The sequence below is a fragment of the Chionomys nivalis genome, chromosome 13 (assembly GCF_950005125.1).
Source record: "Chionomys nivalis chromosome 13, mChiNiv1.1, whole genome shotgun sequence".
Taxonomy (NCBI): Eukaryota; Metazoa; Chordata; class Mammalia; order Rodentia; family Cricetidae; genus Chionomys; species Chionomys nivalis.
In genome coordinates, this window is record NC_080098.1 from 15,741,678 (window position 1) to 15,757,985 (window position 16,308).

The 16,308-nt window shown below is 38.4% G+C and overlaps 1 protein-coding gene across 1 annotated transcript in view; it reads right to left on the bottom strand.

Annotated features, from left to right (window-relative positions):
* Malrd1 (MAM and LDL receptor class A domain containing 1) overlaps nucleotides 1-298 on the bottom strand; it is a 642,532-nt gene extending 642,234 nt beyond the window's left edge. Inside the window, exon 1 of the mRNA XM_057787647.1 lies at nucleotides 136-298. Coding sequence (XP_057643630.1) covers nucleotides 136-298 — 163 coding nt within the window. The remainder of the gene's footprint in view (nucleotides 1-135) is intronic.
* Between the last annotated feature and the right edge of the window lie 16,010 nt (nucleotides 299-16,308).

Consider the following 16,308-nt stretch of genomic DNA (forward strand, 5'->3'; position numbering starts at 1 on the left):
GAAATCATATTTATTAGTACTTCTGAAATAAGAACATACTTGCATAGGAGCCTAGCTGGAGCCCATGACTCCTCAGGAGCCTCTGTCTAAGAAGAGACAAGGAACAGGACTTGGGGCAGGATAGATGACACTTACAGTGCTGCTCATCACTGTTGTCCCCACAATGGTCTGTGAAGTCACACACATAATCAGAAGGCAAAGAGACTCCATTACTGCACAAAAAGGCTTGGGCTCCTCGCTGACACAGTAGAGAAATGAAAAGACAGGCGGTCCAGAGGAAACAAAAAGGTCCTTTCATTGGGAACACCAACCGGACAGCCTGGAACAGGAACATCCCTTGGTGTTGGGGATGCAGAGTCAATCACGGACAAGACGACAGCTCATAACTGGAAGCTTTTTTTTTCTCTCTGTTTTCCAGATTTGTTTCTTGTAAGTATGACTCTGAATCTCTAATACAATTCTGAGCAGATGCCTTCCCAGGCAGTAACTCGCTCTTTCAGGGGAAGGACTTTGGAAAATATTTAACTTAAGTAATTACACCACTGAAGCTAGGTGAACATGGCTGTTTATAACCCTATGTAGAGTTTTATGATCTTGTTATCTACTAAAAGAAAAACTTAACAAAGAACAAATACACAAACAGGGGGACTATAATAAAGTTGTGCACTTACAAAAAGATTTTCTGTCTTCATTTTTATGTCATTTAACCTCTTTCATATAAAATTAGGGTGCTCTGATCAAACCAGATTGTTAGAATTGCTGAATGAAATGCTTATTTTCTTTTGGGGGTTACGAACAACACAGGGCCTTGGGCATATTAAACACAGCTTCTACCACCAGTCTTTGGGTTTTGATTTGTTTTGTGTTTTTTGAAAGATGTTCTCCCTTCGCAGGCTAAATTGGCCTTGCATTTGCAATCCTACTGCCTCAAACTCCCAAATACTAAGACTATGGTACAAGTATAGGAGAAAATACAGGCAAGAACGTATACCAGCTCACCTGTCCATACACTTTAGCTGGTTTTTAACAATACCTGGTTTATTTAACAATAAAGAGTGTGACTTGAGCTGCACAATCAAAATTAACGTCATACTGAAGTAGCGGATACAGAGACATTAAATAGAGACTACCAGGAGGAGTCATTAACATTTTTGTGAAGTGCACTATTTAAATAGGTCTTTGCCTATAATTTCCTGGGATTCTTCACCTTCCTTGTTCATTGACAGGGGCCAGAGGAAATCATCTCATTTAAAAGGGATGGCTTTCAAGGACAATGGCACTAGGTTTTGATCCTAATACATGAACTGGCTTTGTGGGAGCTTAGCCTGTTTAGACGCTCACCTTCCTGGACGTAGATAGAAGACCTTCGTCTTCCCGAAGGGCAGGGAATTTGGACTGCTCTTCAGTATCGAGAGGGAGGGGGAATGGTGTGTGGGGAGGAGAAGAGGAGTGGGGATAGGGGGAGGGGAGTGGGGGGAGGGGGCAATATTTGGGAGGAGGGGAAGGAAATGGGAAACGGGGAGCAGGTGGAAATTTTAATTAAAAAAGAATAAAAAAAATAAAAATAAAAGGGATGGCTTTGAACTAATTATGCTGCCAAGTTTAGCCTTAAACTGACTATCCTGCCTCTGCCTCCTAATTGTGGAATTTAGAGGTATATGGCCCCATGCCTCGCTCTTAGTGTTGTTTTCAACTACTGCTTTATTCTTAAGTTTCTGCAGTGTACCTGCAAAAGACAAAGCTAACCCCCAAGCCAGTAGGAAGCACCTACAAAATGTAGAATAGGAAGGCCCGGGTTTAAAGGTAGGGAATAAGCCTGTGCACATTTTTATTCTTGTCAACAAAGTAAACTTCCTGTATTGTGGGCAAAGAGCATTGTACATTCACAGTGTGATCATTGAAGACTCTCAAAGAAAGGCAATCCCTCTTTGTGCCTTGTCAGTAAACTCTTAACACAACCTTTAAACCTTCTTCAGAAATATTTCTCCTTTTAATTTTATATATGATGAATGCATAATGATAAATACATTCTCTGTGGCTCTTTTCTGTTCGTCTTTTAAATACTGATTATCTTTAGAGATTTCCATAGTGTCTCATTTTCTGATCAGTTTGTACGTGCTTCTCAGCTTTTTCTTCACAGCTGTGACATCAGGAAGTATCTGTTTACTGTTGTCTTGTAAATCGATACCTGCAATCCTGAGAGAGTCTTCTTCCTGTGTATAGCACACATACACACATACACACAAATTGATGTATATAATTGTATCAATAACTGAATCAACCAGCTGCTACTCTGTTTCATATTTCAATAAATGGTTCCTTTGAAACTGTCTATTGAACTGTCCACTGTTCCTGGGTTATTCTCACCCATTTTATCTCAATAATCAAATATTGTGTCTTCTATGTGAGAGTTGGAGACTATCAATTCTCATTTCTGTCATTCCAAATTTGATAGTTTTCTCATAATTCATCTTCTATTCTTTAAGCACAATATCAACTCTAAAATTTAAATATATTTATTACTACTTATTTTCCTCTAAAATAAATAAAATATTAAAGTCCTTGATGTGTCTGGTGCAATGTGTATCCTACTTTCTTATACTCTGGTGGAGACTTCAGAACATGTCTCAAAACTCCAGTTCCCTTTGTCTCTTCAAGTCAATATCTATTATTGACTTCTTGACTTAGAAGCTTATTGAGGACTGAATTTGAAATGTCCCCATATGCTCATGTTTTCAACTCTTGTTCCTCCAGCTGTTGGCACTATTTTGTAAGTCTATAGAAATTTTAGGAACTGGAACCTACCTGGAAGAAGTAGGTCACTAGGGGATGCACTTGAAGACTATACCTATCCCTTGGTTCCTACCTTTCTCATGGCTTCCTGGCCTGCTCTGATATAAACAGCTTCCTCCACATGCACCTGCTACCATGAAGTGAGCTGCTCATCTACTCCTTTACCAATGTAATGGTCTGAATATAGGAGTCAAAACAAGTCTTTTTTCCTCCTAAGTAATTTTGGTCATGTATTTTGTCACAGCAATAGAAACTAATAAAGGTATATTTAAAAAAAAAAACAAAGTGTCTTAAACAATTTTCTAAGAGTGGAAGAAGTTTCATTTCTAGTGCATAGATCTCTTCAAATGGACAAAGGATGTGAACGTAGTTGTGTTCTGCATAAATGCTCATCAAAAGGTGACTTCAACTGAGGAGGAGTTCAATAATCAAGTAGATAAGATGACCCATTCTGTGAAGAGGCAGCCTCTTCACTCAGCCATCCCTGTCATTGTCCAATCGACCCATGAGCTAAGTCGCCATTGGGGTTGAGATGGAGGTTATGCATGGGCTTGATAATATGGACTACCATTCACTAAGGCTGTCCTGCCTACAGCTGCTGCTAAGTGCCAGATATGCCAACAGCAGAGACCAACACTGAGCCCCAGATATGGCACTATCCCTGGAGTGACCAGACAGTGACATGGTGGCAGGTTGACTGTATTGGACAAATTCCTCCAAGGAAAGGACAACTCTTTGTCCCTACTGGAGTAGATTCTTATTCTGCTTATGTATTTGCCTTTCCTGTAGATAATGCTTCTGCTAATACTACCATCCATGGACTTACAGAATGCTTTATCTACCATCATGGTATTTCACTCAGTATTGCTTCAGGCCAAGGAACTCACTTCACAACCACAAAAGTGTGAAAGTGATGGTCATGGAATCCACTTGTCTTACCGTATTCCCTAACATCCTGAAGCAGTTGGCCTGATAGAAAGACGGACTGACCTTCTGAAGAAACAATTACAGTATGTGTGTTTTGTGTGTGTGTGTGTGTGTGTGTGTGTAAGAGAGAGATAGAGATACAGAGACAGAGACAGAAAGAGAGACAGAAAGTCTCACTGAATTAGCCAAGTTTAACTGCTCCTGTCATACATCAAATGACAAATGTGTAAGTTATATGAGCTAATGTGTATGTTATCTCACTTTATGATTACACACCATTTATTCTTCTGATATTTCACTGAATACCCTAAACACACAATAAATGTAATTTTAAAAGACAAATGTAGAGACCAAAGCTGACAAAATGGCACTGCAGGGAAAGGTGCTTCTGTTCTAGTCTGTCAGCTCAATCTCCAGAGTCCATAAAAGCAGGGAAAAAAAAAACAAATAAAAATGAAACAAACAAACAAAAACAACAAAACATGTCCTGTAGAACTAGTATGATGGTTCAGAGGTAAGGGTATTTGCCACCACTCCCGACCACTTAAGTTCCATCCTCAGAATCCACACAGGAGGAGAGGGTCAGGTCCCACAAGTTGTGTTCTGACCTGAACATGTGGATGTGACACACGCAAGGACACACACTCAAATGACCCCACACATGCAAATGAATAAACAAGAAAATCCAAAATGTGTTAAACAGACATAATTAAGAAAATGAGTCAGGTGATGGTGGCACATGCCTTTAATCCCAGCACTAGGGATGCAGGGACAGGAGGATCTCTGTGAGTTCAAGGCCAGCCTGGTCTACAGAGCAAGTTTCAGGATGGGCACCAAGGTTATACAGAGAAACCCTATCTTGAAAAACCAAAGAAAGAAAAAGGAAGAAAAAAGAAAGGAAAGAAGGAAGGAAGGAAGGAAGGAAGGAAGGAAGGAAGGAAGGAAGGAAGGAAGGAAGGAAGGAAAAAAATGAAGGGCCTTATTTACATTGGAGCTAATTTCTCCTTTAGCACATGACTGCTGTGTAATTAAATTTTGTCTGTGTCCACACACGAAACAGGGAATGGCTGTGACTTTTTCATCATTGTTTCTCCATTTGGGAGCACAGGTCCTGGGAAATTCTAACTGCTTGAACAACTTCATTCAATTGTTACCTGAATGAAATTAATTAGAGATTATAATTATTTCACCTTTTGTGTGTGTGTACAAGCAACATTGCTAAAGATATAACTTTTAAGCACCACCAGATGAAGGGTTTGTATTTGTTGTTTCCAGTGTTACTTTTATATTTTTAGATCTTTTGTTAATTTTCAAGACCCTATTACATTTGAAATTTCAATTTTATGTAATAGGAATGCTCACATTTCACAACACAAAATCAGTAGAGGATCATAATGCATAAAGCTCATTTTAAATTTTCCTCTTTTAAAAAGAAAGGAAGTTTGAGAAGGTGGAAAGAAGAATGGTAAGGAAAAATGAATAAATAAGAAATAAAAGAAACAAGAAAAAAGAGAGAGAAGAAAGCTTAAAGCAGCATGAAATGGCATGAAAAGAGAGGAGTATTTCAATGTTATATCCTGATCATAACTTCCAGTCTCATAATATTTTAAAATATTAAGCAATATTTCATTTTGCAAACAGTTGCAAATGTTGTTGCTATTACAGTTGTTTCTTACCTGGTTTTAGACTGTAGGCTGCTTTATTATTAGCTATTGCTACCCTACTAAAATTGACAGCATCCCATGTTGTTTAAAGTGCCATTCATAATTTAGAAGGAAATGAACTTGGATGATGAAAACCAAAGCAAATCCTTGCAGCTCCATAGGGTGACATCTGATGAGACAAATCATTTTTTGTTCCTAAATGGTAAAACTAATTTCAACAGATTAAACTTTGTCACATTTTCCTCTGTAAGTGACAGAGGGGGTGAGAAATCACAGAACACAGACACCACACAGGTTGTTTTTATCGAGGATAGGGAGAAGACGGGGATGGGCTCACTGGAGCCCAGAGTTCTGACCCTCACTGGACGATTTTTCTATCCTCTCTCATTACATCAAAGCATCTCTCTTACATTATTTTCTATGCTATCTTTAAAAACTGCAGCTCAGATATAGTAGGCACCTGTCCAAGATCACATAGCAATTAAAAAGGGATCCTAGACCTAAACGCTAAGTAAAAACATTCATTGAGGCCTATGTGAATGTGTTGAAGTTTATTACTAATGATCTCATCATTGATTATGAAGTCCTAGGAAAGATGTCAGGAGTGAAATATTCAATAAACATCTTACATAAATGATTATTTTCACTTTTATAAAAACAAAAGCACCTACATATTCTTTACTAATAATTGGAACTAGACATAAAAAAACATATGGTAGATAAGTATGATGCAGTATAATTCAATGACTTAATAATTCTGACTTTAAGAAATTTTACAACCTATTGAAAGGTATGTATAGATATTTATAAAAATCTACACATACTGCTTCAACTTTTCATTTTAAAAATGGTCGATTGTATTTTGTTGTTAAAAAGCTACTCTGTTCTCTAGCTGGATGGTTCGGCATGTAAGTGCCGACTGCAGAAGCCTAACACTACCTGAATTTTATCCCTGGAGCCCAGTGGGGAAGCAGAGAACCAACTCCCCAAGTTTGTTCTCTGAAATCCACACTCATGGCATGCCATGTGCAGTCTTGCATGCGAGCACACAGGTACCTACCCACCCCCCTCAGTACAAACACATACACCAACACTAAAAACTAGGTAAAAATTAGCCAACTCTAAAATTATGAAAAAAGTTCTATGTGAGATAAAAAAGAATATATATTTTAATTTATTTAAAATGTATTTACCACGTTCATTAGTTTTGTCATAATTTAACCAGTTAAGGTAACGAAGCTTCTTTTACATACACCAATTTATTTTTATATATAATTTGTTTTATTTTATTTTTTAAAAAAACAAACTATTTTCATTTTACATACCAATCCCAGTTCCCACTCCTTCCCCTCCTCCCATTCCTTCCCTCTACCCCCTTTCCCCACCCCACCCCCATCCACTCCTCAGAGAAGGTAAGGCACGTTTCTTTGGAGAAGGTCCAAGACCCTCCATACTATATCTAGGCTGATCAAGGTATCCATCCAAAGAGAATGGGTTTCCTAAAAACCAGTAAAAACAGTAGGGATAAATCCTGGTGTTGCTGCCAGTGGCCCTGCAGTCTGCTCCAGCCATCCAGCTCTCACCCACATTCAGCGGGTCTAGTTTGGTCCTATGCTGGTCTCTTCCCTGTCCAGCTGGAGTGGGTGAGTTCCCATTAGTGTAGCTGAACTATTCTGTGGGTCACGGTCTTGGCCTCTTTGCTCATACTCTCACTCCTCCCACTTTTCAACTGGACTTTGGGAGTTCGGCTCAGTGTTCCGCTGCGGGTCTCTGCCCACAGTGTCCATCAGTTGCTGGATGAAGGTCCTATGGTGACATTTAAGATATAGAATATAAATTTTAAATTCATATCTAAGTGCTAAACTTGCAAACTGAAAAGCAAATGTTAAGAACAAAAAGAGTGCTGAATATAGAGTTAATGAACTAGTTTATTATTAAAATAATACTTAGGGGAAACTCCACAATTAATGCTAAAATAGCCAATGAAAGCAAGTCTGATGAGGTGAAATAGAATCAAAGATCAAAGTAACATTGTATTAAAAAAGAAACAGACCCTTGATATTAAACAATAAAACAGAACCTGTGATAAAAGGATTTCAACCTGAGAAGACTAAAAATTAGTATTGATATTCTTCACAAAGGAAGAAAGGGAATTTGCTAGAGAAAAAATCCTGGTCTGCTTAAAAATCCAGTTCAATATTTCCAGAGATTATGACCACTCAAATACGAGCTTGCCATGAGACATTGTCTGCTTTGGGCAAAGCAAGTTGATGTCAGAGGAAACAAAATCAACCAGCTGGCTGTGCTTAATATGTAAACCCTGCATTATAAAGAAAATAAAGTAACTACCTATAAAATAATTGGAAGATTAAATACTGAAAATAGGCACAACAAACAAGAGGATAACTGAACATTAAACAGGACTTTGTGAATAACCATTAACAATACAATTATTGCAAAGGAAAACAAAGCAGATGGCATAAGCAGAGCAAAGAAACTGGACACAAATTTAGTGACGTGAAGATAAATATGGATAAATGATACAAAATGCAGCACGGACTTGCATGAGAAATGTGAAATTATATAGTTTAAGTAACTAAAACACGGGATAACAAGATTTAATGTGTGACTAAAAGAAATTCACAAAAGTGCTATGTGAGACAATGAGGAGAATTAACCAGATAGGCTGGCTACACACGACCTACAAAAGATCAAGCCAGTCAAGGGTGCGGGAGTCACTCAAAACATTTTCCCTCAGCCCCGACAACTCAGGAGATTTGGTAGCTGAAGGCTACCTGGGTAAAGTGTTTTCTTCAGGGAAGTAGTCCCCGTTATGTTGGGAGATGCGGTAAGAGTGGGTCTAAGAATAGCTGGGGGAGAAACGCAGGACCTATGTGATCAAAATACATTGCATGCATGTATGAAAATCTCAAAGAACAAATTAACAACTTCAGACTTTATTCCCAACGGCTTCAAAATAATGAATATGTTTACAATTATAACCCCTAGGAGAATACATAGAAATGAAATGCTAGGTCATCAAACTAGCTTCCACTTATTTCAAAATTTCAGTGTATAACAGATGACTACTGGTACCAGTGCTATTCAGTGCCAAGTGAGAAGCAAAAACAAGACATTTGAAAGTGGAAATTTAGAAAAGCAGAAAGAAAATATAAATTAGTCAGATGTATTTGAGTGTGAACAATCTGCTTCTGTGATCTACTTGAGACGTGGAGACCTCTTTAAGTCTAATGCACTCTGCTTCCTTAGTTGAAAGGATGTTTGCACTCTTGCATGGTGTGTGTGTGTGTGCGGGGATCATATTTCATCCCATTTACTTTAAGCAGCTCCAGTAGCAGAGTCATTGGTGTCTCCCAGGAATGTAGTCTCTATCTGTTCCTAATAGCCATTTCCCAAGAATGAAGGCAATGTTTACAAGCTTTGATCTGAAAGGATGGAGCCTGGAAATGTCTTATATTAGAGATAGTTTTGCAAGGTGGATCAACTCATCTTCCACAGATGTTTATGTTGTAGTTTTATACTCAAGAACATCACCTTTATTTAGTTACCATGCAGTACTGCATTTCCCATTGTCCACATCTTTCTTTAAAACTTCAAAGGATCCAACTGAGTTTCTTCTTCAGAGATAGGAGCTACAAATGGAGCAAATAGTTTTCTAGTTTGGCGTAGCTCAATTCTCCATAACTTCATGAAAATATCAGAAGTTCTTGTGTGTGTGTGTGTGTGTGCTTTATCACTCAATTTTTGCACATGTAGACTTCACCAAAGACTCTAGACAATCTGCTAGTTCATGGTGTGCAGATTCTGCTAGAACAATATCATGTTTGTCATGGGTGCACAGACTGCCTTGTCCAATAATGAGAACATTGAATTCCCGCAAAGTACAATTGGAGTGATTGTGACTTTAAGTAAGAATTAGGGATGGAGAGATGATTTACTTAGTAAAGTCTTTGCTGCAAAAGCTTGAGAACCTTAGTTTAAATTACTAGCCCTCATGTAAAAGTCAAGTGTGCTGTAATTCTCCTGTAACCCCAGCACCAAAGAGGCAGAGACAGCAAAATCCATATCTCAAAAAGTAAAGCAAAGGGCTTTTGAGGAAAGTTCCTGATATCTACCTTTGACATCCACATACCAATGTACACACACACATGTACATGAATACATATATATGAACACTTGCAGACACATACACAACACATATATAGACATACAAACACACACAAAGAGAGAGAGATTAAAGGATTGTTGTCTTCTTAATTGAAAACCAAATATTTCTATAGTTGCTTGCTTGATGGGGTAAAGAAATCAATCTATTTTTCCATGCTGATATTTGTACAAAACCTTGATGATTTGTTTTGGTACAAAACCTGCATCTGGAGGCACAGCTGTTACAAGAGTCTCAATCTGATTATATTTTCAATAACTCACCATTATTTTCCAAGGCTCATCCATCTTCTTCAAAGGACAAAAGGCAGGTTAAATTAGCAGGGAGGAGGATGAGTGCCGATGGCAAGACTCATTTCTCCCCTGCTCTGGGAGTGCGTCTTCACTGCGTGCACAGGAAAGAGTGCATACACAGCAGGTCTGAGGATGCCTCAGAAAACTTATTTGTAATGTTTCCTCTTGGCTGGCATCTGGAGTCTTACTAGAAACAAAAGGGTTCTAACTATTCTGCAATGAATTAGGGGGAAAAAATCACTGTTCCTAAAGTCTTAGTGTAAGCAATATGGATCATGCCAAAAGCTTTCTTTCCTTATGGGAGGCTGGACTTTTGGTGTATGCCAAATAAAATCTGACTACATGAGTAAACCACGCTAATACAATGGGCACGGAGTTTCTAAGGAGTATTGTTTGTTGGTTGTGACATTTCACATATATTGTCAGGATTCCTTACTGGGTAAATTTAGGCTGTCCTGTTTGACTCCAATTGGAAAGCACTCTACAAACTTGCTCCTGGTTTCCCCTAATTTTGCCTTATGTTCCTTTTCTTTTCTCTAATCTTACTCTGCATTCTTTTATAATAACAAAGCTTAAAGGTGCATGCAATGGTATGCTGTGTTCTATAGCTCCTCTGTTAGTCAGTTTGCAGCGCTATAACCAATAAACACCACCATTATTCTCAAAGTTCTCAGGGATGAGAAGTCCAAGGCCAAGGTGCTGATACGTCTGCTAAGGATCCATTTCGTGATTTAGAGACAATTTTACTATCCTACATGCAATGGTCCCTTATGATAATTCAAGTGTCCTTCCTGATTTAAGAAAGAAAATCAGTGGTAGAAACAAATCGTATCCCGTTTTAATAGCATTAATCTTATCATGAGCTGATTTCCTCCCAAGTTCCCAGTCTCCAAATACCATCACATAAGAATTAGGCTGCATTGTGTGAGTCTGGGACAATACAAACACATAGCTCTATTTCCTAAAAATTCATTAGAATAAGATGGTCTTGCATATCTCCTGGCAGAAATTGAGCTTATCCATTACATTTGTACATGAATTAATTACTGTGGTGATAGTTCCAGTTGCACAATAAATCAGTGCCAACTACCCACTTATCAATGTGGAAAAGTAAGCAAGTGAAGTCTTTACAGAAATACTGAACTCACTGGGGAGTAGTCTTGGTCCTGAAGTCCACTTATCAACCAATGTTCTCACCTCCCATCACTGCAATGTTATTCATCTAGATATGAATGGTTTTAAGATCAATTTAGAACCAGTTTAATAATTTAAGAAACTGCTGAGTATTTCCTATATCCCAATAAATCTCTCCATTCAAAAGACATAGCTATTTACTCAGGCAAATCACTTGATGTTTCTGTATCAAAGTACAGTGTATTTAAAGAGTGACCCACCCATTTTAGTGCTGTGCACTTCAAGGTTCGTTAGCCACTACTCAGATCCTTATATACCTGACTTGGTTGAATATTATATTATAGCAAAAATATTAACTTTGCCTGCAATCATTTTGTTACCACGTCAGTATCATTTTGAGATATCTCTATTTCATAAGAAATTCAAATAGATCATCCACAAGAGCATTTTGTAAGAATTTTTAAGGTCTTTTTATGAGGGAATTTGTAGATATTTAGCAAACAGGCTCTTTCAGGCCATCTCATTTCATAGCACATAGGGTACAAGGAAGCAAACAATAGCAATAATTCCATGGTCACTACTTGATAATAACTACTAAGCCTTCTATTTGATAGTCCTACTTACTATATCTTAAGTTACTACCTCCTCATTATAGGCATCTCAAATACCTTAAATATCAGGCTCCATAGAATCTAAGACTCAACTAAGTGGCCTTAGCAGTTCTACACAGTACATAGACAAAACTAAAATATTTCTCTAAATTCAGAATTGTTTTCTCACTACCTGAACCAAATTAGTCATCTCTATACACATTCCCCATTTTTAGTTGATACGATTTGGCAAATGTTGAAATCTTCTTAGTTTTATCACTCTGCTCTTCACAGTTCTGCCTGCTCTGGAGTAATAAGGTTGATCCTGAGAAAAGCTGGGTCTTGAGGGAGATGACAGCAAACCAAAGAGAGAAAGGACGCTGTCTTCACAAGAAAAGATCAGGAGAGTGTTTGGAAGTCAGAAATGCCTTATGCCTTCCACCTCCCAAACTCTCCCCAGTTCTGTATTCAGATCTTAGGCTACCACGCTTTCATAAGCAATTCTCTAACTTCTGCACAGAGTTTTAATGAGTCTTTAAATTCAAGCTATTTTTAAAAATCAACAACTTGCAAAAGCAGACTCAATCTAAAAGTAAAATTCGGCTATTTTAAGGAGTCATAAATTTGCTGGTCTTTTGACCATGCGTGCCTCAGCACAGGAATTTAGCAGCTTGAATGTGTTGCTTTCTTTCTTTAAAAATGGCACTTACCCCAAATAACAAGGCCTATGTCCTCAATCCCAATGTTTTATGAGTTTTGTGTGTTGTATGCACCTGTTGTTGTTATTGTTGTTGCTGTTGCTGTAATTTGCTGTATCAATGTCACATCACTCCCTCTTGGCTGTCCCCAATCATTATGAAGCTTCTCGGAGTTATTGAAGGCATTTGCTGCCTTTTGGCTTCTGAGCAGTAGAATCTGTCGCCCAACCTCTAGTCCTGGAGAGTCCTGCTGTCCTCATTATTAATAGAGAGCCTAACGCTGTGACCATACCTCCAGCCTACAATGGCCAAAACTGAGCATGGCAGTGCTGATGTCCTATCCACAGGCACTATCTTTGTGCTTTTGGTAAAGGTGTATCCTCTAGATTTTTAGACATTACTCCGTATCTCCCCTTGCCAGGGAACCAAAAGCATTTCGTTATAATTGGTGTTGCTTATCTAATCATAGAGCTTTAAATCCTAGGTACCAAGAGACTTCTCTGAAGGCAGTGGATTTGGGCATACATGGCATTTATTACCTTCAAGATCCAGATACAGATTCTCTTTAAGCTCTGGATAGTACATACTGGCTCATTCTTACAATTTCTTTAGTATTAAGCACATTCTTCCTCGGTCAGGCCCCACATGCCTACAGTCAATTTATGCTGATTTCCCACTAAACACCTGACAGCACAAAGCAGAAGTGGGGACAACTCCTGAGACAGGCAGGTACCCATAGGTTTGTGAAGGAAAGGTCTCTGAGCATCTTACAGCATGGGGCAATGAATCTTCCTTTCAAACTCCTCTCTGTTCTTTATCTCTTTACAATAAAACAATGGCTGCCAAAAGGCCATTAATGCCTGTAAAGTTATCCAATCCCAAATGATCATTCATAAATGTATAAACATATGAACAACACTAATTGGATTCAGCAGGTTGTGTTTATATGGATGCATGTATGTATACATACATGCACGTATACATATTTGGGTGGAACAATAAAGAAGAAGTCCTGATATTGAAAGTGAATTAAGGAGACATAGGAGGGTTGGGGATATCATAGAAATGATGTAAATGCAGTACCCATGTATAAAATTCTAAAATAAAAATAACTCTATATAAGATAGAGGAGGGTAGACTGAATAGTAACACAAAACAAAAACAAAACAAAACCAAGAGTGACCTGTGCAGTAGCTTCATGCCCCAGAAGAACTTGCTGATACTGCTCCGGTGAGAGGCTGAATGGATAGAGCTAACACATGGAAAAAGACCCAACAGTGACCCAGCAACCAATCTAGAAGACAAAGATGAGTAGCAATCAGTGGAACAACTGGCACAGAACACTCAGGAAATGCTCCTGTATCAACCTGAGGCTCATCCAGAGAAAATCAAATATGTTCCTCAAACCAATGATGCAAAATGGCCCATGTTTTCTTACTTGGTTCCATTTCAGAGTTCCTTGTGCCCATTCAGAGCTCATGTGAAGCCTTCCTTTCTTCCAAACTAGAGCTTTCTCACCTTCACTCTGCCTTTGAGTCTTTGTTTAAGCATGGTAACTGACTCATTTGAAAACTATGAATAAATCGCTTTGGTTCTCATCTGAATAAATTGTATTTGACTGCTTTCACATCTTTGAAGCCCGAATTCATTTTGACTATCATTATACCTCTGGAGGCAAGATATGTCAAACTAAGGTGCATTGGTAAACTTGAATTACACATATCCAAAGCATCACCTGAAAACCACATTAATGGGAAGAGGCATCGACCCTGTTACTTAGAAAACAGATGGTCATCCCTGGAAAGCAACAGTCAGAATAGTCACCAAGAACAGGCATTAAGCCCATTTCATGTCCCATTCAGTATCCTAAAACATCCTACTCCAGGACACACACACATACACACACACACGCACACACACACACACACAGTGTCAGAGTGTGACCCTTTCCACACTTCTTTACAACATCTCATGCTATTCGAGCTCAGGTGCTTCCAAGCCTTCTGCAGAGCAAGGATCTCATGCATCTGTTTTGTTTTGGTTTTTCCCCCTATGTTTCAGGATATAAAGCATTCTTGGATAGGGCCCTTAACTTAGCACAGCAGATCTGTCTTGTCTCTAGAGGAGCAGAAGAGATGGCTTAGTAGTTAATTATTTCTCTTGCAGAAGACCTGGGTTTGATTTCTAGCACTCACATAGCAGTTCACCTAGAACTTCAGTTATGAGGGGTCTGGTGCCCTCTTACGGCCTATATGAGAACTGCAAACAGGGAATGCACATTCATACATACAAGTGAAATACGAATATACATAAAATCAAAAATAATATAAAATAAATGTCTCCTGAGCTCTTCAGCAGTAACTACTTAGTTTCCTCTTCTGGTTCACCCATATCCAGGTCTACTCTAGTGGCTTACATTGCTTATCAATTTTAGCCTCACCCTTCTTAAGAATCAATGCATTTAGCAGCAATTAGCCAACTCTACTGTCTTTTTTTTTAACTTTCATTGATATTTTGCAGGATTTCACATCATGCATTCCACTGATCCCCTTGTCCCCCACATCTGCCCTCCATCCTTTCAACCTCCCCCACAAAATGAAATAAAATTTAAAAGAAAAACATCTTGAAGTTTTCAGGCAAATGGACAGATCTAGAAAACATCATATTGAGTGAGGTAACCCAGACCCAGAAAGACAAATATCATATGTATTCACTCATAAGTGGTTTTTAAACATAAAGCAAAGAAAATCAGCCTAAAAAATCACAATCCCAGAGAACCTAGACAACAATGAGGACCCTAAGAGAGACATACATGAATCTAATCTACATGGGAAGTAGAAAAAGACAAGATCTCTTGAGTAAATTGGGAACACGGGGACCATGGGAGAGGGTTGAAAGCGAGAGGAGAGAAAGGGAGGGGAGCAGATAAAAAATGTATAGCTCAATAAAATCAATAAAAACAGCGTGAGAAAAACCAAAAACCAAATAAAGCAAACAAACAAAAACAAAAAAGCAAAACAACAATGAGGAAAATAAACAACCAAAACAAAAACAAAAGTCAAAACAAAAAAGGGGAGAAGAATCTCATCGTGGAAGCAGTGGTGTGGCCCACTGACTTGCGTGTGTGAATGTAGGTACAAGCATTTCATAGTGCATGTGTGGAATTTGAAGATAGTTTTAGGGGTTTGTGCTCACTTTCCATCATGTCTGAGATGTTCTCTTTGTCAATGACCACTGCTTAGGACAGACAAGCTGACCCACAGCTTCTAGGGAGTTCCTGTCTCTGCCTGCCTCTCCTTTCACAGGACACACGGAGCTGCACTTGGATATTATGTGGATTCCGGGGGCTCAAATTCAAACCTCATGTTTGTGTGGCAAGTACCATTGCCCTCTGATATATCTTCTCAGTCCTCATATCATTATGTATGTCTTCTGTTAATTCTTAAATTCTGTTTACTCTACTTTCTGATTAATTAATTCACAAGAAAAACCAGTGAGCTCCTGGAAATTTTACTATTTTTACTACCACAATATTACAATTTAATATATAGAATTTCAGAATTTCTGGCTACTTACGGTGATTAATTTTCTTCAAGATGGTCTTGTCTTGCAAACTGGACTTAGTTAAGGTTGAGAATGAGCGAAGAAACTGTTAGAATTTTATTATCAGTGACACAAAAGCTATTTTGCTATCTTTTCTTTTGAAGCTAGGAAAAGGCTCCACTCAGCTAGCGACAAAGATCAGTGAGGATGTGGAATGTGTGTTACTGGAATGTGTGCTAGGCCTAGACTGTTCCAGCTTCTAGCTGAATGCCAAAGACAATGGCAAACAAGGTGGATTATGTGTTATGTTTCAATAGAAGAATTGAATGATAACAAATTAAATAATAATGTAGAATGAAAACAAGAACCAAGAGAAGACAGTGGAGAAGAAAGCAAGAAAAAACAGAATGAGAGGAAAAAAAGGTATGGCAAGGGAAAAACAAGAAAGGAGAGCGGGAAGAAGAGGATACTTCCTAGTGA